General features: G+C 40.3%; 2 protein-coding genes across 2 annotated transcripts in view; both read right to left on the bottom strand.

The window, feature by feature from the left end:
* LOC309356013 (vomeronasal type-2 receptor 26-like) overlaps positions 1 to 22918 on the bottom strand; it is a gene marked incomplete at its 5' end in the record, with an annotated part of 29403 nt that overhangs the window by 5791 nt on the left and 694 nt on the right. Inside the window, 6 exons of the mRNA XM_081887188.1 lie at positions 9321 to 9548; positions 10880 to 11596; positions 14003 to 14294; positions 14788 to 14900; positions 15831 to 15890; positions 22154 to 22381. Of these exons, the coding sequence (XP_081743314.1) occupies positions 9321 to 9548; positions 10880 to 11596; positions 14003 to 14294; positions 14788 to 14900; positions 15831 to 15890; positions 22154 to 22381 (1638 nt within the window). The remainder of the gene's footprint in view (positions 1 to 9320; positions 9549 to 10879; positions 11597 to 14002; positions 14295 to 14787; positions 14901 to 15830; positions 15891 to 22153; positions 22382 to 22918) is intronic.
* Positions 7002 to 7923, bottom strand: LOC309356014 (vomeronasal type-2 receptor 26-like; the record flags this gene model as incomplete). Its single annotated transcript, XM_081887189.1, has 1 exon — positions 7002 to 7923. One exon carries the CDS (start codon positions 7921 to 7923, stop codon positions 7024 to 7026), a length of 900 nt encoding a protein of 299 aa, XP_081743315.1. The 3' UTR covers positions 7002 to 7023.

Raw genomic sequence — 22918 nt, 5'->3', positions numbered from 1 at the left:
TCTTAATCTGAAGCACTATTTCTGGGTTAGCGGAGTCTGTAACCTGACACGTATGTAACCCGAGGTACCATTGTATATGCTATTCTTCTCTGAGCACTATAAACCAAATCATATAAAATATCAGTAAAATATAAAATACTGTACCAACACTATTTAAAGCGACTAAAATGAAATACAACAATGAAGCACAATGCTGACACCACTATATAACGCTCTGAAGTGACAAATGCCAGAACAATAGCAAGAAAACAGTGTTTTCAATTAGCCTCTGAAAGTGAACAATGTTGAGTAACATACTTTGGGAAAGGACTATCTTGATTTTTAAGGGAAGGAATATTTTTAGTTAATGTGTTCTCTGCTATTTTTGCCTATGAATCCAATGCCAATGTCATATATTCAGTAGCTCACAGGAAGCCAGTGCAGTGCTCTCAGGACTGATGTATATGAACCCATCTTGGTGTCTCATTTACAAACCTGGCAGCTTTAGTGAAACCTTCTATTACATCTATTAAACAGAAACGGTCCCTTCTTACACACATTGTTGGATATGCATATTATGGCCATTTTACTTTGTCCGTTTTACAACTCCATATTTGTGAATCAGTAGATTCCTAATGCAAGGAAGGATGACATCTCTGTTTTTCAAATCCATATTCTACCTGTGGCATCTTGAAAAGACCTAAGATGTTTGCCATGCACCAGGAGGTATCAGAGCTGAGTCCCCCAATGACTCCTAGGACATTTTTCTGGATGCCACACCTGTAGTTGGGAACAAAGTGATGTGATTTAAAGAGCAGGTCCAGAGTGTTTCGGTAGGTCATCTTTGAATCATAATAGCTATCATAGATGTGGAAGCCGAGGGAGACATTGGGCAGCAACCTGGGATTCTCGTTGATCTCATCAACAGCAAACACCAAGGCCAGGATTTGCTGGTAGAACTTTGTCAACACCCTGCAAATGAAGTGAGGTTTTGTTTGATGGGAAAATTAAACAGTGCACAGAATCTAGATAGGAGAGATTCACCTACCTCCCTATAAAGATGGATGAAGCCAGCAAAGTTAATTTACTTATTTGGGCAATCTAAGAGTACTGTGTAATTAAAAAAGCTGTTGCACATTTCTTCATATCTTTAGCAACCCGTGTTTGTTTTCACCACCTTGAAAATTTGGGTATCATCAAAAAGGTTCAGTACCATACTACTTGGCTATATGATTTCCTATTTTTTATGCCATCTCTTTTCTCTTTCTCCCACTCTCTTTTCTATTTCTCTTTAAACAATTACACTCAAAAAAGCTTATTGTTCATTGACAGTATGCAGATAGCCTATATGCACAGAGATTTCTAATAAAATCTCTCCACACATTTTAAAAATAAAGTTCTAAAGCTATCTTCTTCCCCAATCAATCAAAGTTATTTTTAGTCAGATATAGCATATAAGGAATAATTAATAATATTAGTTAACTGTTACTTACAGTGGGGCATCAATGAAGTCCTGGGAAGGGTTTTTCTTGAAGGAAACCTTGCGGGCTATGTAATAAATATGAGACGCCATTGCACCTATGACCAGGTCACCTGGCTCATACCACTCGTGTGGAACATGAACAGGATGATTTGTTGCACATTGAGCTCTTTGTACTTGGGACACTATATTGGGGAGCAGCAGAAGCAGCAGGAGCAACATCCTGATGGCAAATACCCTTGTGTGCATGGACTCCCCTGCTTCTCCCGACAGTATTATTACTCTCCTCCACCTGACCTGAACAAGACAAATTGGGTGGCAGCTGACTCTGTCAATTTGACACTTTAAGGGACATGTATCCACCTTCTTGTTAGTTTGAACACGGTCACAACAGGATGCTTTGGATGCCAAATAAGATGCAGTGGTTTGATATGGAAATGGGAAACTGATAACAGAGTCCAGCCTTGTTGTCTATGGAGCACTGAGGAGCTTATAATCATTTCATGCTTGCTTGTTGATTCTGTGACATCTGGAGGTTCAGTCAGGTGGATTGATTATTGTTATTTTAGTAATGATAGGGGAGAGAATCATAATAACAGCTTAATTATTGTTATCAAGATGAATGTATTGCCTAGAATGTTATTTCTATTTCAGACGTTACAGATTTTGGACAAGATGGACTGTTTCAAGAAGTGGCAGAAAGACATATCCAAATTTGTCTGGCAGGGCAAAAAGCCCAGAATAAAATTTAAGATTCTAACTGATGCGAAAGATAGAGGGGGCTTTGCCCTGCCGGACTTAAGACTTTATTATGAATCAGCAGCTTTTTGCTGGTTGAAACACTGGCTACTTCTTGAAGACACAGACATTTTGGATTTGGAAGGGTATGATAATAACTTCGGTTGGCATGCATATTTATGGTATGACAAGGTAAAGGTGCATAAAGGTTTTAAAAACCATATTGTTAGGAAAGCATTGTACAATGTTTGGATTCGATATAAAGACTTCTTGGAAAGTAAAACTCCCAGGTGGTTGTCACCAATGGAAGCTAAGGCAGTGAAAAAACTTAATATGGATTCTAAATGGCCAAAATACTGTGAAATTCTAGAACAAGATGGTGAGAAGCTTAAACTTCAGAGTTATGAGAAATTAAAGTCCAAAGTTCGAGATTGGTTGCACTACCATCAGATAAATGAGACATTTAAGCAGGACAGGAAGATAGGATTTCAGAAGGAGAGGTCGAAATTAGAAACAGAATTGTTAGAGCCCAATACAAAAAATATGTCAAGAATGTATAACTTGCTGTTGAAATGGAATACACAAGATGAAACGGTGAAATCAGCTATGATTAAATGGGCACAAGATATTGGTCATGACATTATGTTTGCTGACTGGGAACAGTTATGGACCACTGGTGATAAATTTACGGCATGTAATGCCTTAAAAGAAAACATAATGAAAATGATCTATAGGTGGTACATGACCCCAGTCAAGCTTGCAAAAATTTATCACTTGCCCAATAATAAATGTTGGAAGTGTAATGAGACTGAAGGTACCTTTTATCACCTTTGGTGGACCTGCCCGAAGATTAAAGCCTATTGGGAAATTATCTATAATGAAATTAAGAAAGTCCTTAAGTGGACTTTTCCTAAGAAACCTGAGGCTTTTCTCCTGGGCATGGTTGGCCAATTGGTGCCAAAGAAGGACAGGACCTTTTTTATGTATGCTACTACAGCGGCAAGAATTTTGTTGGCAAAGTATTGGAAGATGCAAGAACTACCGACTCTGGAAGAATGGCAGACAAAGGTGATGGACTTCATGGGACTAGCAGAGATGACCGGCAGAATCCGCGACCAGGGGAAAGAGACAGTGGAAGAAGATTGGAAGAAATTTAAAATATATCTGAAAAATTGTTGTAAAATTGAGGAGTGTTAAGATGTCAAGGGGTAAGAAGTAGAGAATTACAGCTGTAAATAATAACTTTAAGGAAATCTATGAAAGAGAACTAATAGATAAATTGACTAAAGGGTTGCTAAAGAATTGCAAAATAAGGATGCAGCGAAAGGGAGGTATGGGGAAGTCGGAGGAAAGAAGGTGTATGAAAATAAGATTATGAAAGTATACATGTTTAAATGTTTTGTATGTTTTTGTTTTGTGTTTTGTTTGTTTCTTTTTATTATGTGTTTGAAAAATGAATAAAAATTATTTTTTTAAAAAAAGAGAATCAGTTGTGCAGTGTTTTTGGATTCTATGGCGCATCAGCAGTAGGGGAACTGTCAAAATATTACTATTATTATTTTTTAAATAGATATTTTTATTGATTTCTCAATATTGTTCTAATAGCGACCTCATTATAACAATACCAATTTTATCTAATTAATGCAATTATGAATGCCAATTATTCAAATGTCAATTATATGATTTAATTAAACGTTTCCCCTTGTATGCTAGATTTGATGGCTTCATTCTTCTTCATTATTTCTGTGTTCCACTATGTTAATAACTTCCATTGCATTCCATGCACGTATAAGCAATCTGTTAGATAACAGCTACAGTCTTCTGTTTTCTATTTGTATTAGGTAATTTATAAACTTTCAAGTGAGGAACTTTAAGTGTAGTCCTTATTCTTTCCTGCGTCTGACAATTTCCCCCCATGCTGTTTTCCTTTCCATATATGGTGCTGTATCCTTCATTCCTGCAACTGTTGATGGTTCCCATCACGCGCTGGGAGAAGCGGTTATCCCACAATTTCCAAAAGGCACTGCATCGCTTTGTTCTGTGATTCGGCTTCCAGTAAAAAAGCTGTGTTCACCGGGGTTTTTCCAGCCTAGGAGGAACGGTCTGAATCCAGACTGCAGATACTGAATCCAAAAGCATCTATTACTGCAGCTAGTAGACAGGAAGCTGGATCTGCCAATGTAATTATATTTGTAACATCACAAAATCATAAGCAAGGAATGAACCTACAAGGTCAGCAGGATTGAGTTGAGCTGGTCCCATCCTTTCCCTACTTCCAAATTTGTTAGTACTGTGGTATCCATCACTCTCCCACCTATGTAACACTGATCAGACATAGTTTGCCATCATATTAACTGAATCGTGGCAGCAGTTCTGGATAGCATCCTTGACTTATCAAGAAGTGGGGACACTGGATTATAGACCAATGGATATAGGATCCCCACAAGGCATGATGGAGAACAGCAACAACTTGGAAAAGAGAGGTGCGACAAACTTGGCACCTCAGTTACCCCTCAAGCCCATGTGTCCGCTCTCTCTTAAATATATTGCCCCCACCTCACTGAACAACCTTTGACCTGAAGGCTTAAAAACAAAACCTCACTATCCCAGGGGGATCTTTGTGAGGGGGATAACCAAGAATTTAGAGTCTCAAGCAGGTGTTCTTTAAATAAACAATAAAGATTTATTTTTAGAACAAGGTAGTATAATACAACTGGAGAAACTGAGGTTACTTCAATAAGAATACACTAGTTCACTTCATTTCGCTTTATAGTTTGTTTCCTTTCTATGGTGGTACTTTCCTTCAGTTATCCACCCCTTTAACAAATGCAGCTCCTGAGGTACTTTCAGTAAAAGTCTTAAGGGCTCACCCCCCATCTGCCTTCACTGGGTTTTGGGTGTCTCTTCTTTCCTCAGAAGAGTCTCTCCCCTCCAGATTAGTTTGAGACCTAAGTAGACTCATCTCTTTCAGCTCCTCCTTGTCCTGTCTCACCCTCAGTTTCCTAGCAAGTTTTGGTCCTATTACTCCTGCAGGACAATATACTCAGTCCTTCACTGTACACTCAGAGTGGATGTTTTATTCCAGAACCAACCCTCCCTCCTCCACAGTCTTTATATATCAACCTGACTCCCAACCTCTCCAGCCTCCCTCCTCAACCACCTCAACTCAACCCCCCTCTTAACCACACTCTAACTCCATCTCCCTCCTAAGCCTCTCCTTTTAAACTCTCCCTCCTGGAACCACAGCCAATCAAAGGCTGCCACTCTTTAACCATTTGCTGGCAGGAGAAAAATAGTAAAAAGAAATACTTGTGGAACCAACTTTTCCGTCACAACAGACACAACATTTTACAAGGATTGGAAGAAACACCACGGACAGAATAACTGCCACAGACAGGAAGAACAAGGATGTAGTTTGAATGCCACATTTGTAGTTTTATGAATCATTTAATGTGTCAACAGGAATAGAAGTTATTTATATTGCACTTGTTGTATAAGGGATTATTATTTTGACCGGAATATAATAGAAATTAATAAGATTTTGGAGTGCCGAAATAAAGGAAATCATCTAGCATGTGGGGAGTCACCTAAATTATATGAGTCAGTATTTGAGTGTTTGTATTAGAATTACAATTTGATATTGTTTTAATGATGCTATTCTTGGATGATAATTGAAAATTAATAAAAATTATTATAACAGAAATAGACTAGAGAATCATCTTTACAAACAACACTTCTGTATTCTCTGAAGCCATTTGGCTTACATGAGATATTCTCTGCCACCACTCTTTCAAACTGCTTAGAAGTATAATTCAGGAAAAAAAGGTTTGTCCTATTAGTGTTGGTAATATCCAATGTGTTTTCCTCCAGATATTGTAGCATATCCCTGCTACTTTTCTTTCTTAAAACTATTTAAAAAAACAAGGGAAATGACTGTTTTAAACTTCTCCTACTTCTATTCCTCAGCTGCCTTGTGGGTGAGAGATAAAGAATGTAGGGCCCTTAACCATTTCACAATGTTTTTTTTGTTTCTGGTAATCTTTTTTTGTCTTCAAGATGATTTTGCAGATTCCATGAAGTAATTGATAACAGACTTTTTATTAACAATCATTCATACAGTACATGTACAACACTGAACAACTGAACTTAACCATTTCTAAAAGAAAAGGTTGAGAGTTTTGCTATTAAGATTCCATTTGCTTTAAATATACAGGAATACATGACAGGGGTGTATGGAGTGTTAGGGAGATGTAGTAACTCTAGCGAGGAACAAGTCCTGCTCCTTCTGGGGTAGTTTGTCTACCTCTGATTCCCACCCCTTCACTCAGTTCTCACCTGTGGCTCCTAGACGTTGTCAGCATGCAACAGCAGCCACATCCCATGAAACAGATTCAACTGGCTCCCTAAACCAGGTGAGGGCAGCCAATGGGCCTCAAATCCTCAGTCTGTTAGGGAATTTCTCTGCATGCAAAGGCAGGATATAGCAGACGAGAGCAAAGGTGGGCTTAAAGAGGTGGCTACTGCAGGTGCTGTAGAGGGAAATGAGGGCCAGATGGGTCTCATAAACCTAGGAAAGGAGCCCACCTATGAGAAGGAAACTTTGAACTTAAACCTCCACTGCTTTGCAGCATTACTCATTTGTGAAAAAGGCTTTGGGAGTAGAACCTGAGGAAAAATCTGTACCTATTGCCTTTGGGACATCTTTTGCAGACAAAAAAGTTAAGAAGCAAACTCTACCCACATCCAGAGTCAGGACGCGGAAAGTGATACCAGCCACCAAGTCCATGTATTCTCAGACCCAAGAGAACCACAAATTCCACTGTCATTTATACCTTTCTTTGTATTAGCTGCTCTTTGTTGTTCAGGTCAGGCCTCACCACAATAATGTAGCATTTAGGGGTGAAAATGCAAGCCAGTAACCCAGCACCGGAAGCAAAGATGGAGAAGATCTCCACAGCCACCATGTATTTTCCTCTGGTGCTCAGGTAGGTTGGAATAAAGGAGAGCCAAACGCTGCAGAAGACCAGCATGCTGAAGGTGATGAACTTGGCTTCATTGAAAGTGTCAGGCAACTTCCTGGCTAGGAAGGCCACTGTGAAGCTTATAGTGGCCAGGAAGCCCATGTAACCCAAAGCACAATAGAACATGGAGACTGACCCTTCATTACATAGAAATATGATTTCTTCAGGCATTGAGTGCATGTCCACATCTGGGAATGGGGGAGAGGTTGCCAGCCAGAAGACACAGATTCCTATTTGAACAATGGAGCAGGAAAAGACAATGGAATAAGCCAGTTCTTTGCCTACCCATTTCCTCATATTGGATCCTGGTTTGGTAGCCATGAATGCCAAAACCACCAATATTGTTTTGGCTAAGATGCTGGAGAGGGCTATAGAGAAGACAATGCCAAAAGCAGTTTGTCGGAGAAGGCAAGTCCCCATATTAGGTTTTCCGATAAACAACAAAGAAGAGAGGAAACACAAGAGGAGGGAGATAAGGAGACCATAGGTGAGGCTTCGGTTGTTGGCTTTGACTATGGCTGTATCACGATGCTTAATGAAGATGCCAAGCACTAAAATTGTGATCAGAGAGAATAGAAGCACAGAGGAAGTTGAAACAATGGTCAGGGATTCATCAAAGGCTAGGAAGTTTGGAATCTTAGGAATGCATAGATCCTGGCCGCTGTTTGGATACTGATCTGCTGGGCAACTGACACATGTTTCCATGTCTGAAAATACAAAAACAATGTGTGACAATTTGAAGTAACCAAAAGTATTCTTAAGATTTTCACATCCACTAGTCCATTTATCATAGTGTTTTCTACGTCAGAATGTATAAGAGCTTCAAGCCCAAATGCTTTTGTATTAGGTGTATCAAAAATAAAACTTGTCTATCTATTCTGGAAATTTCTACATGGGTGACATCTTTTTTTTCTTTATTGTCTCCCTGCTTTTTCTTAGAGCCACATAAACAGTACAACAAAATGAGAAATGCATTACAGCTGAAATGTTTGGATCTCAGAAAAGTGAGTTTGATAAGACTTTCACCCTATTGTCAAACAACCTAATTCTTAGAGAAGAAAACACCACTTCTATTCCACCCTAATTTTGTAGAAGTTGGAGGTAAAATATATTAGCTTCCACTTAAAAAAGAAATCTTCAAGATGTTTTAAAAATTAAAATATATTGATGTTATCTATAAACAATGAGAACACATCTGTTAATTTAAGCCTTCTCTCCCGCAACAATTTAATGTCAACTAAATTGCCAAGAGCCCAGAGGTTCTGTAGTATCTTAAGATGTCATCTCTAACCTTTCTCATTTGAAATCATTCCTTCTTGACATGGATCACAATCATAGCAGCAAAACTTCTCCCCCTCTTTCTTTTTCTTCCCGTAACCAGGATGGCAGTTGGCATTACATAGAGAAAGCGGTGGCACCTATTCAAAGAAATAGGAAGAGTTTAATATTATGATATTGTTTTGGGGAATTTATCAAGTATCCAATATCAGGTGATTTAATAGTAAATAAGAGGACTAATAGTGTGACATGATCCGTAGGTACACAAGTGGCACATACAGTGGGGTAAAAAGCTGCTGTTCTAAGAATCATACAAACTTAAGAAGATTCCTGGACATTCCAGCTTACAGCTGTGTCAGAATTCAGTGTGATTCAGTGTGATTTCACCCCTGGCTTGGCCTTTTGATGGAGTCACCACCTAACGGCATTTGCTTCAAAAAGTTCACATGGTGGTCCTTTGTGGCACAAGGAATTAAAGGTAAGCCATTATAGTGGTCCTGCTCCTACCTGCAGGGTCATTACAAGAAACTAGCAATAGGAAATCATTCCATGACTTTTGGGTAGTGGTTTCCTGTTAGGCCACATCCTGTCTCAGAGAGAAATGCTTTCGGGTCCTATGCCTGACCTGTTCTGGGAGGAGTTGCATTCCGTTTGAAGCAAGAGGTCTGGGAGCACTCCTCGATTCTAACTCATCACTAGTCTGAAGTGGTTTCAAGTGCTAGTGAATTTCAAAATGAATAATGTGTCAAGTGCTTTTGTTACATCCCATTTTGTGGATAATCAGAAATTCTCGGTTTTCAGGGACTGTGCCTTTATTTCCATACCTTAGTGAAGCCTCTGTGCCATTTGATTCTGTCTTCATTAATGGTGAGCTCTTTGCCCGGAGGGGCCTGAGGATCCAAGCTGCCCACTTTGACTCTGACATAGGAATTATTTGGGAAAGTGACCAAGTTGGTAATATCAAAGCCAGCTGCTAACTCTCCATATTCATTTAATATAATTTCATCCCCAGCACTGTTGTTGAATGAGATTCTCTGCAGAAATGAGTGGAGCTAAGTGGAAAGAGAATCAAAGTTAAATGCTTCAGTTCACAATGGAGAGCACCCATATTTTAGTTGCACATACAGGAGGAGTAGGAAATCATGAATCTGTGCCAATTCAACATTCAACAGACTTGCATAAAGATATTATGGAGAGATGAGACCATAGACTGCTTGCTTGAGACCAGCCTTTGTCAAGATCCAAGAAAGGGAAGGGATTTGAGAAGTCATGTAAGAGAAGAGATGGGAGCTTACGTTCTCAAAGGATAGGAATGCAACATGAGAACCTCGGACTGGACCTTTCCATAGTTTATAGGGTGGATTTGAGCATGGTTGGATGGTGGATGCAGAGGAGTGGCAGGAAGAAGCAGCTGGGGAACCCCCAAGGGACAACTGAAGGAAAGGAGGCTCAGAGCCAGGGGATTGGTGGTGGGATGACATGGAGTGGTCATTGGGAGAAGAGGGAGCAAATTGAGAGGAAGAGGTGTCAGAAACCGAAGAGGCAACATGGTTGAGGGAGCAGAAAGAGGCTGTGGCAGACTGAAATTCAGACTCAGAGGCAGAAGAGGAGAAGAGAGAAAAGCAGGGTCTAGAGACAGTGATCACACAATTGATAGCCTCTTCTGGGGACCTTCCAGTGAGGCTTCAGGCCCCAGAAACTCCCTGGTGGTTGACAGACAGGGAAAGATGAGGAATTGGTGTCAGGGCCTTCCAGGAGGTGCCCAGGCAGTGGTAGCTGCTTGATGGGCTACTCTTTTGTTTTCTCTTGGATATGAGGATCCCTGCAATAGCCAGTGCCTGGGATTGGGGTCCTGGTTGTGCCCCCTCAGAATAATGCTTCCAGGGCCCTGGCCTCCAACCTTACACCACTGGGTAACTGGAGAGGTAAGCGAGACAGAGAGAACTGGGGAGGGATATGGGGAGAAAACGGAGAGGTTTGCAGTGTGGAGAAGGTGGTTGGCACAGCTTCAGTTACGTTTAGTTTTTTGTAGTCTGTTGCTTCTGAAAGTCTGTGTCACGTAAAGTCTGTTTAGTATCATTATAGGAAATATTCTAATTCCCATCTTTGATAAAATTACTAAAGGTTTATTTTTTAATTTCTTAAGTTTTATTTTTTATTTCTTTACTGATAAGTAAATGCCTACTCACAAAATGTACCAATGCAGTGAATGCTTTGTAAGAGGGAACAATACCTGCCAAGGATCTGCATACCAAGGAGAGAGTTTCCCCTTAGCATCTCTTCTGTTGTGGATGGCTCCAGCCAAGTGCATGGTATTTAAGGCATGTGCCAAAGCATAGACAGCATTATAAATGCTGTAGCTGTGGCCAGTCATGCTCATTACAAAATATGGTGCAGGAAGGCTCTCCAGCATCTCCTCTCCAGTACACATGGTTGGTGAGAGAGTGGAATTTGAAAGTGAACAACTGAATGCATCTTCCCAGAAATCTTGGATAAAACCATCTGTTTCTGTCCAATGAGGATGTATACTCCGAAGAAAGTCTTTAAAGTTGTGAATCTCCTTGAAGTGAATTGCAAAGGAGATAGCACCATGGAACATTCGTATATTAACAGTCAATTTTTGAAGATTATATAATATGAAATCAATTTGGGTAGTTGTAATCCATACTTTTCCTTCACGTGACTTCTTTTGAGGAAATAGTAGCTGATATAACTCCATTGTGCTTAAAACAGCTGACAACCATATACTAAATCTACTTTCTCCATGTAGAAGAATTGCATTAGCTTTGCTGGTTGTGAAAGTTGTAAACAAAATCCTTGAGTCCTCTGCCATTTCTAGTTTGTTATAATTCATATTGAATTTAAGTCTTTCTGTAAATGCCGAACAGATTCCATTCTTGAAAAGCATTGGCTCAATATTCTGCAAGAAACGTTCCCCAGCTTCATTAGCTGGAGTGATGAGCCCAACCCATTTCCATCTGAAATGCAGAAGTAACTGGATAATTCCCTGATACTGAAGGTCTTCATTGGGGACCATGCGGTAAAAGGAAGGGAACTTGGTTCCATCATTTATGGCTGGTTCAAATAGACCATATGAAATCTGGAAAAAGCAAAAGCCAAATGTTTCCAAGTGGAAACAAGAACTCATGATATTCCAGTTTATTCAAATATAAACATGTGCACGCACACACACTTAAATATTGAATATATATTGTATCTATATCCCAAGTTTACCAAGTTTAGAGTCAGCACCAACCCCAGCTTATATTGGAAAACACAGATATGCTTGCTCAATGTTTTCTGTTGATATTTATTATTATTATGGCATCATTACAGCTTCATTCTTGTACATATTGATTGTATCCAAGAATAGGGGAGCATTTGGGGGAGGAGCTTCCAGCGAGCTGCGATGGAGGATTGCTGAATTCCATCACCACCGTACCTTCCGGAATCAGAGGCTGAGATGGGAGCAATCAGCCTCCCTTCACTGAGGCTGGGGAGTGGCAGGTCATCTGCAGATCGCCCAACACCTGGCCCCAAATTCAGAAGGAGGGGCTGGGGGTGGCTGGATGGAAAGCCTGGAACCTTTCTTAGTAACTCTCCTAAGTCACCTCCATTTAGAAGCAAGCATCCAATTATTAAGATGAAAAATTGGATTTAAGTTCTGGACATGATCTGAGCGAAGGGGGAGAAACTACTCTGCCAATTAATTCAGCTGCTGAGGTGCTAAAAAGGATTTGAACGGAAAAAGGATAAACATCTATGTAGACTTGGTATGTTGGAACTGAAAGTGTGTGTGTGTGGGGGGGGTTGAGCCTCCTTTGTTATTATATTTCGGTTTGCTTTGTTATATGGCAAAATCCTCCTCTGAAAGAACCAACTGCCTGATTATTTATAGCGAGCGAGAATGGAGAGGTGGTTTATTTGGTGATATAATATGATTCTAATAGTCATTAACTGTGGGGAAATAACAATTATTCAAAAGTAGAAAACCAAGTTCAAAGTATTCGGCTGCAGATATATTTGGAAGAGGATAAAGAGTTTCCAAACTTTGATTTGGAGAATGACTGGAGAGACGCCAAAAAATTTAGGAAGTTTGCCTAGAATTAGAATCGGAATGACGCAGCTCCAATTAAACAAGTGGGCATGACCGAAAGTAGATCAGCTTGTCAAATTAAATGCGGTGCCTTAGGGGGATAGGTGCCTTTTAATATCTTACTTGATATTTGCATTCTCAGTTTTATATGGCAAAACCATCCCTGGGTAGATGCTTGCTCTGATTTCATCTGGACTGACTTGGCTTCTGCCCGAGGTGAGAAGATTTTTGGACTGGCTTGGAGGAAACATCATTTTGTGAAGAGATATCGTGAAAATTCAGAGATAACGTAAATTCCACACAGAATATATTGTTTTGTTTTATCTTGCTTGTTTGATAAACTCAGGGGCTGTGAAAAGTAATGAAGATTAACATCGGAATGATTTATCGGAACTATCGTGAAAATTATGAAAGCAGCAGAAGTATGAGATGATCAGAACCACCTCGACCTCAAAACATGGGAAGATACCTCCAATTTTTTTTATAATTTGGCATAATGTTTGGACTGTTTGATTGTTGAATAATATGTATAGTTTGGAATATTTAATATGATTGGATTGGATTGTTAAAGTGGAAAATTTAATAAATATATTTTTTTAAAAAAAGAAGAATAGCATTTATCATGGCTCATGTTAATATACTAAGTGGATGATTAAGCAAAACTTCAAGGTGGAAGTCGAGTGATAGAAATTGTTGATCATGTACTTTTGATCTGTAAGCTTTGTAATGATTGTAGGGAGCGGTTGATTCTCTATCTACTAAGAACTCTCTCAGGAAGATTTCCTAGGAAATCCTGAAGATCTCCATTAGATTGTGAATACTATTCATCTCTGAGCACAATAAACCAAATCATATAAAATATCAATAAAATACTGTACCAGCACTATTTAAAACAACTAAAATGAAATGCAACAATGCAACAGAATAGCACAATGCTGACACCACTATATAACTCTCTGACATCACAGATGACAAATGCCAGAACAAAGCAAGATGACACTTTTTCAATTAGCCTCTGAAAGTGAACAATGTTGATTAGCATCATACTTTGGGAAAGGACTATCTTGACTTTTAAGGGGAGGAATATTTTTAGTTAATATGTTTTCAGTTATTTTTGCCTATGAAGCCAATGTCAATGTCATATATTCAGTAGCTCACAGGAAGCCAGTGCAGTGCATTCAGGATTGATGTATATGAACCAGTCTAGGTGCTTCCTTTACAAACCGAGCAGCTTTACAGAAATCTTCTATTACATCTAGTAAACACAAATTGATCTTCTTACACACATTGTTGGATATGCATATTATGGCCCTTTTACTTTGTCTATTTTCCCACTCCATATTTATGAATCAGTAGATTCCTAACGCAAGGAAAGCATGACATCTCTGTTTTTCAAAATCCATATTCTACCTGTGGAATCTTGAAAAGACCTAAGACGTTTGCCATGCACCAGGAGGTATCAGAGCTGAGTCCCCCAATGACTCCTATGACTTTTTTCTGGATGCCACACCTGTAGTTGGGAACAAAGTGACGTGATTTAAAGAGCAGGTCCAGAGTGTTTCGGTAGGTCATCTTTGAATCATAATAGCTATCATAGATGTGGAAGCCGAGAGAGACATTGGGCAACATCCTGGGATTCTGGTTGATCTCATCAACAGCAAAGACCAAGGCCAGGATTTGCTGGTAGAACTTTGTCAACACCCTGCAAATGAAGTGAGGTTTTGTTTGATGGGAAAATTAAACAGTGCACAGAATCTAGATAGGAGAATTCACCTGCCTGCATATAAAGAGAGGATAAAGCCAGCAAAGTTTATTTACTTATTTGGGCAATCTAAGAATACTGTGTAATTTTAAAAGCTGTTGCATATTTCTTCATATCTTCAGCAACCTGTGTTTGTCTTTGCCAGCTTGAAAATTTGGGTATCATCAAAAAAGTTAAGTACCATGTTACTTGGCTATATGCTTTCGTATTTTTTATGCCATCACTTTTCTTTTTCTCTTTAAACAATTAGACTCAAAAAAACTTATTGTTCATTGACAATATGCAGATAGTACATAGATTTCTAATAAAACCTCTCCACACATTAAAAAATAAAGTTCCAAAGCAATCCCCCCTTCAAATCAATCAAAGTTATTTTCTGTCCAATTTAGCATATAAGGAATAATTAAAATCATATTAATTAACGGTTACTTACAGTGGGGCATCAATGAAGTCCTGGGAAGGGGGTTTCTTGAAGGAAACCTTGCGGACTATGTAATAAATATGAGATGCCATTACACCAATGACCAGGTCACCTGGCTCATGCCACTCGTGTGGAACATGAACAGGATTATTTGTTGTGCATTTAATACTTTGTACTTGGGACACTATATTGGGGAGCAGGAGAAGCAGCAGGAGCAACATCCTGATGGCCAATTCCCTTGTGTGCATGGACTCCCCTGCTTCTCTCGACAGTATTATTACTCTCCTCCACCTGATCTGAATAAGAAATATTGGGTGGCAGCTGACTCTGTCAATTTGGTACTTTAAGGGACATGTATCCACCTTATTGTTAAGTTGAACACTGTCACAACAGAATACCTTGGATACCAAATAAGATGCAGTGGTTTGATATGAAAAAGGGAAACTGATAACTGATAAGTAACAGAGCCCAGCCTAGTTGTCTATGGAGCACAGAGGAGCTTATAATCATTTCAGGCTTGACTGTTGATTTTTTTCCCAACTGTGGCATTTGGCGGTTCAGTCAGGTAGATTGATTATTGTAATTTTAGTAATGATAGGGGAAAGAATCACTTGTGCAGTGTTTTTGGATTCTATGGCCCATCAGCAGTAGGGGAACTGCCAAGATATTACTATTATTATTTTTTAAATATATATTTTTATTGATTTACCAATAATGTTCCAATAGAGACCTCAATATAACAATACCAATTTTATCTAATTAATGCAATTTTGAATGCCAATTATTCAATTGTCAAATTATATGATTTAATTAAACTGGCCCCCTTGTATGCTAGATTTGATGGCTTCATTCTTCTTCATTAATTCTGTGTTCCAATATGTTAATAATTTCCATTGCATTCCAAGCACATATAGTAATCTCTTATATAACAGCTACAGTTTTGTGATTTCTATTTGTGTTGGTATATTAGGTAATTTATAAAGTTTGAAGTGAGGAACTCTAAATGTAATCCTTATTCTTTCCTGCGTGTAACAATATCTGCCTGTGATGTTTACCCGTCCATATATGATGCTGTATCCTTCATTCCTGTAACTGTTGATGGTTCCTATCATAGCCTGTTATAAGCAGTTATTACACAGGTTCCAAAAGTCACTGCATCACTTTGTCCTGTGATTTGGCTTCCAGTAAAGAAGCAGTGTTCACCATTTTTTCCAGCCTAGGAGGAACGGTCTGAATCTAGACTGCAGATAATAATAATAATAATAATATAAAATTTTATTTATATCCCGCCGAAGCTGGGCTCAGAGTGGCTAATAACAGTAAAAGTAACACAGTTTACATAAAATCACAAGCTATTAATTGAAATACGTTCTAAAATCAATTCATAATCAAATCAATGGCAACCACTGGACTAGAGTTCTATGAGGATTACCAAAGGAGGAGGTCAGACTGTGCCTTGGCCAAAGGCCTGGTGGAATAGCTCTGTCTTGCAGGCCCTGCGGAAAGACGTCAATCCTGCATGGCCCTAGTCTCTTGTGACAGAGCCTTCCACCACATCGAGACCACAGCCGAAAAAGCCCTGGCTCTGCTTGAGGCCAGCCTAATTTTCCTGCAGTCTGGGACCTCCAAGATGTTTCTGTTTGAAGACCATAAGGTCATTCATGGGATATACCAGGAGAGGCGGTCCCATAGGTACGAGGGTCCTAGGCTGTAGAGGGTTATAAATGTTTAAACCAGCACCTTAAACGTGATCCTGTACTCCACCGGGAGACAGTGCAGCTGGTATAGCTCTGGGTGAATGTGATCCTGATAGTTAATCCAAAAGCATCTATTGCCGTAGCTTGTAGACAGGAAGCTGGACCTGCGAATGTAATTATTTTTGTAACATCACAAAATCATAGGCAAGGAATGAACCTACAAGGTCAGCAGGATATCTAGAGTTGAGCTGGTCCCATCCTTACCCCGCTTCCTATTTCGTTAGTATTGTGGGATCCTTCAGTCTCCCACCTATGTAACACTGATCAGACATGGTTTGCCATCACATTAACTGAATGGTGGCAGCAGTTCTGGATAGCATCCTTGCCTTATCAAGAAGTGGGAACACTGGATTATAGCATCAATAGACCAATGGGATATTGGATCCACACAAAGCATGATGGAGAACAGCAACAACTTGGAAAAGAGAGATGCGACAAACTTGGCACCTCAGTTACCGCTCACGCCCATGTGCCCGCTCTCACTTAAATATATTGCCCCCACCCCACTGAACAACCTTTGACCTGAAGGCTTAAAAATAAAACCTCACTATCCCAGGGGGATTTTGTGAGGGGGATAACCAATAATTTAGAGTCTCAAGCAGGTGTTCTTTAAATAAACAATAAAGATTTATTTTTAGAACAAGGTAGTATAATACAACTGGAGAAACTGAGGTTACTTCAATAAGAATACACTACTTCAATTCGCTTTCAGAGGTTTGGGCTCTATAGTTTGTTTCCTTTCTAAGGTGGTACTTTCCTTCAGTTACCCACCACTTGAACAATTGCATCTCCTGAGGTACTTTCAGTAAAAGTTTTAAGGGCTCACCCCCCCATCTGCCTTCACTGGGATTTGGGAGTCTCTTCTTTCCTCAGAGGAGTCTCTCCCCTCCAGATTAGTTGGAGACCTAAGTAGACTCATCTCTATCAGCTCCTCCTTCTCCTGTCTCACCCTCAGTCTCCCAGCAAGATCTGGTCCTATTACTCCTGCAGGACATTACACTCAGTCCTTCACTGTACACTCAGAGTGGATGTTTTATTGCAGAACCAACTCTCCCTCCTCCACACTCCTATCCTATCTCCCTAACTCCCAACCTCTCCAGCCTCCCTCCTCAACCACCTCAACTCAACTCCCCTCTTAACCACACTCTTACTCCATATCCCTCGAAATGTGTTCCTTTTAAACTCTCCCTCCTGGAACCACAGACAATTAGAGGCTGCCGTTCTTTAACCATTTACTGGCAGGAGAAAAAAGTACAAGAAATACTTGTGGAACCAACGTTTCCATCACAACAGACACAACATTTTACAGGGACTGGAAGAAACACCATGGACAGAATAACTGCCACACACAGGAAGAACAAGGATATAGTCTGAGTGCCTCATTTTTAGTTCTATGAATCATTTCATGTGTCAACACGAATAGAAGTTATTAATATTGCAGTTGTTGCATAAAGGATTATTATTCTGACCGGAATATAATAGAAAGTAATAAGATTTTCGAATGTAGAAATAAAAGAAATAATCTAGCATGTGGGGGGACGGGACCTAAATTATATGATTTGGTATTTGAGTGATTAGTATTAGTATTATAATTTGGTATTGTTTTAATGACGCTATTATTGGATGGTAATTGTAAATTAATAAAAATTATTATAACAGAAATAATGTTTTCCTCCAGATATTGTTGCATATCTCTGCTACTTTTCTTTCTTAAAACTATGTAAAAAACAAGGGAAGTGGCTGTTTTAAACTTCTCCTTCTATTCCTTAGCTGCCTTGTGTGAGAGAGATAAAGAATGTAGGGCCCTTAACTATTTCACAAATGTTTTTTGTTTCTGGTACCCTTTTTTCTTGTCTTCAAGATGAATTTGCAGATTCCATGAAGTAATTGATAAGAAACTTTATATTAACAATCATTCCTACAGTGCATGTACAACATTGAACAACTGAACTTAACCATTTCTACATGAAAAGGCTGAGAGTTTTGCTATTAAGATTCTATTTGCTTTAAATATACAGTAATACATGACAGGGTGTATGGAGTGTTAGGGAGGGGTAGTAACTCTAGCGGGAAACAAGTCCTGCTCCTTCTGGGGTAGTTTGCCTTCCTCTGATTCCCACCCTGCACTCAGTTCTCACCTGTGGCTCCTAGAAGTTGTCAGCTTGCAACAGCAGCCACATCCCATGAATCAGATAAAACTGGCTGGACTCCTAAACCAGGTGAGGGCAGCCAATGGGCCTCAAATCCTCAGTCTGTTAGGGAATTTCTCTGCTTGCAAAGACAGGATATAGCAGATGAGAGCAAAAGTGGGCCCAATGCTTAAAAAGGTGGCTACTGAAGGTGCTGTAGAGGGAAATGAGGGGCAGATGGGTCTCGTAAACCTAGGAAGGGAGCCCACCTAGGAGAAGAAATCTTTGAACATAAACCTCCACTGCTTTACAGCATTACTCATTTGTGAAAAAGGCTTAGGGAGTAGAAACTGGGGAAAAATCTGTACCCATTGCCTTTGGGACATCTTTGGCAGACAAAACAGTTAAGGGGCTAACTGTTTTGATCCAGAGCAGGGACCTGGAAAGTGATACCAGCCAGCAAGTCCCAACAGAACCACAAATTCCACTGTCATTTATACCTTTCTTTGTGTTAGCTGCTCTTTGTTGTTCAGGTCAGGCCTCACCACAATAATGTAGCATTTAGGGGTGAAAATGCAAGCCAGTAACCCAGCACCGGAAGCAAAGATGGAGAAGATCTCCACAGCCACCATGTATTTTCCTCTGGTGCTCAGATAAGTTGGAATGAAGGAGAGCCAAACACTGCAGAAGACCAGCATGCTGAAGGTGATGAACTTGGCTTCATTGAAAGTGTCAGGCAACTTCCTGGCTAGGAAGGCCACAGTGAAGCTGATAGTGGCCAGGAAGCCCATGTAGCCCAAAACACAATAGAACATGGAGACTGACCCTTCATTACAAAGAAATATCATTTCTTCAGGCATTGAGTGCATGTCCACATCTGGGAATGGGGGAGAGGTTGCCAACCAGAGGACACAGATTCCTACTTGAACAATGGAACAGGAAAAGACAATGGAATAAGCCAGTTCTTTGCCTACCCATTTCCTCATATTGGATCCTGGTTTGGTAGCCATGAATGCCAAAACCACCAATATGGTTTTGGCTAAGATGCTGGAGAGGGCCACAGAGAAGACAATGCCAAAAGCAGTTTGTCGGAGAAGGCAAGTCGCCATATTAGGTTTTCCGATAAACAACAAAGAAGAGAGGAAACACAAGAGGAGGGAGATAAGGAGACCATAGGTGAGGCTTCGGTTGTTGGCTTTGACTATGGCTGTATTGCGATGCTTAATGAAGATGCCTAGCACTAAAATTGTGATCAGAGAGAATAAAAGTGCAGAGGAAGTTGAAACAATGGTCAGGGTTTCATCAAAGGCTAGGAAGTTTGGAATCTTAGGAATGCAGAGATCCTGGCCACTGTTTGGATACTGATCTGCTGGGCAACTGATACATGTTTCCATGTCTGAAAATACAGAAGTAATGTGTGACAATTTGAAGTAACCAAAAGTATTCTTAAGATTTTCACATCACTAGTCCATTTTGCATAGTGTTTTCTACGTCAGAATGTATAAGAGCTTCAAGCCCAAATGCTTTTGTACTAGGTGTATCAAAAATAAAACTTGTGTATCAATTCTGGAAATTTCTACATGGGTGACATCTTTTTTTTCTTTATTGTCTCCCTGCTTTTTCTTAGAGCCACATAAAAAGTACAACAAAATAAATACATTACATCTGAAATCTTTGGATCTCGGGAAAGCAAGTTTGATAAGACTTTCACCCTATTGTCAAAAACCTAATTATTCGAGGAGAAAACACCACTTCTATTCGACTCTAATTTTGTAGAAGATGGAGGTAAAATATATTAAAGGTAAAGGTAAAGGGACCATTAGGAGTTGCGGCGCTCCTCTCGCTTTATTGGCCGAGGGAGGCAGCGTACAGTTTCCGGGTTATGCTGCCAGCATGACTAAGCCACTTCTGGCGAACCGGAGCAGCGCACAGAAACGCCATTTACCTTCCTGCTGGAGTGGTACCTATTTATCTACTTGCACTTTGATGTGCTTTCGAACTGCTAGGTTGCACTTTGATGTGCTTTCGAACTGCTAGGTTGGCAGGAGCAGGGACCAAGCAGTGGCAGAGCACCCTGTCGCAGGGATTTGAACTGTCAACCTTCTGATCTGCAAGTCCTAGGCGCTGTGGTTTAACCCACAGCGCCACCCATGTCTCCAGAATATATTAGCTTCCACTTAAAAAAGAAAACTTCAAGATTTTAAAGGTAAAATATATTGATGTTATATATAAACAATGAGAAGAACAAATCTGTTAATTTAAGCCTTCTCTCCTGCAGCAGTTTAATGTCAACTAAATTCCCAGGAGCCCAGAGGTTCTGCAGTATCTTAAGATGTCATCTCTAACCTTTCTCATTTGAAATCATTCCTTCTGCACATGGATCACAATCATAGCAGCAAAACTTCTCCCCCTCCTTCTTTTTCTTCCCGTAACCAGGATGGCACTTGGCATTACATACAGAAAGCGGTGGCACCTATGCAAAGAGATAGGAAGAGTATAATATTATGATATTGTTTTGGGGAATTTACCAAATATCCACTATCAGGTGATTTAATAGTAAATGGGAGGACTGATAACGTGAAATTATCCTTATTCTTAAGGAAACCAGCCCTGAGTGCTCATCGGAAGGACAGGTCCTGAAGCTGAGGCTCCAATACCTTGGCCACCTCATGAGAAGAGAAGACTCCCTGGAAGAGACCCTGATGTTGGGAAAGATGGAGGGCACAAGGAGAAGGGGACAACAGAGGACGAGATGGTTGAACAGTGTTCTCGAAGCTACCAGCATGGGTTTGACTAAACTGCGGGAGGCAGTGGAAGACAGAAGTGCCTGGCGTGCTCTGGTCCATGGGGTCATGAAGAGTCGGACACGACTAAACGACTAAACAACAACAACAACACACCAGTGGCACATACAGTAGGGTAAAAAGCTGCTGTTCTAAGCATCATAGAAGCTTAAGAAGATGTCAGTATTCATGCCTGGACCATCCAACCTTATAGCTGTGTTTGACTCCATCAAAAGGCCAAGCCAGGGGTGAAATCACACCGAATTCTGTGTGATTTCACCCCTGGTTTGGCCTTTTGATGGAGTCACACCCCCCCCCCCCGGGCATTTGCTTCAAGGAGTCCACATGGTGTGGCACAAGGAATTAAAGGTAAGCCATTATAGTGGTCCTGCTCCTACCTGCAGGGTCATTACAAGAAACTAGCAATAGGAAATCATTCCATGACTTTTGGGTTTCCTGTTAGGCCACATCCTGTCTCAGAGAGAAATGCTTTCGGGTCCTATGCCTGACCTGTTCTGGGAGGAGTTGCATTCCGTTTGAAGCAAGAGGTCTGGGAGCACTCCTCTATTCTAACTCATCAATAGTCTGAAGTGGTTTCAAGTGCTAGTGAATTTCAAAATGAATAATGTGTGAAGTGCTTTTGTTACATCCCATTTTGTGGATAATCAGAAATTCTGGGTTTTCAGGGACTGTGCCATTATTTCCATACCTTAGTGAAGCGTCTGTGCCATTTGATTCTGTCTTCATTAATGGTGAGCTCTTTGCCCGGAGGGGCCTGAGGATCCAAGCTGCCCACTTTGACTCTGACATAGGAATTATTTGGGAAAGTGACCAAGTTGGTAATATCAAAGCCAGCTGCTAACTCTCCATATTCATTTAATATAATTTCTTCCCCAGCACTGTTGTTGAATGAGATTCTCTGCAGGAATGAGTGGAGCTAAGTGGAAAGAGAATCAAAGTTAAATGCTTCAGTTCACAATGGAGAGCATCCATATTCTAGTTGCGCACACAGAAGGAGTAGGAAATCATGAACCAGTGCCAATTCAACATTCAACAGACTTGCATCAAGATATTATGGAGAGGTGAGACCATACACCTGCTTGCTTGAGACCAGCCTTTGTCAAGATCCAAGAAAGGGAAGGGATTTGAGAAGTCATGTAAGAGAAGAGATGGGAGCTTATGTCCTCAAAGGATAGGAATGCAGTATGAGAACATCGGACTGGACCTTTCCATAGTTTATAGAGGGGATTTTAGCATGGTTGGATGTTGGATGCAGAGGAGTGGTAGGAAGCAGCAGCTGGGGAACCCGAAAGGGACGCCCTAAGGAAAGGGGGCTCAGAGCCAGGGAATTGGTGGCAGGATGAGAAGGAGTGGTCAGTGGAGAAGAGGGAGCAAATTGAGAGGAAGAGGTGTCAGAAACAGAAGAGGCAACAGGGTTAAGGGAGCAGGAAGAGGCTGTGGCAGATTGAAATCC

This window comes from Podarcis melisellensis (assembly GCF_964234715.1).
Source record: "Podarcis melisellensis genome assembly, chromosome: 13".
NCBI classification, from domain to species: Eukaryota; Metazoa; Chordata; class Lepidosauria; order Squamata; family Lacertidae; genus Podarcis; species Podarcis melisellensis.
Note: the sequence above shows the minus strand (reverse complement) of the source record. Positions and strands in the feature narration are given on the sequence as shown.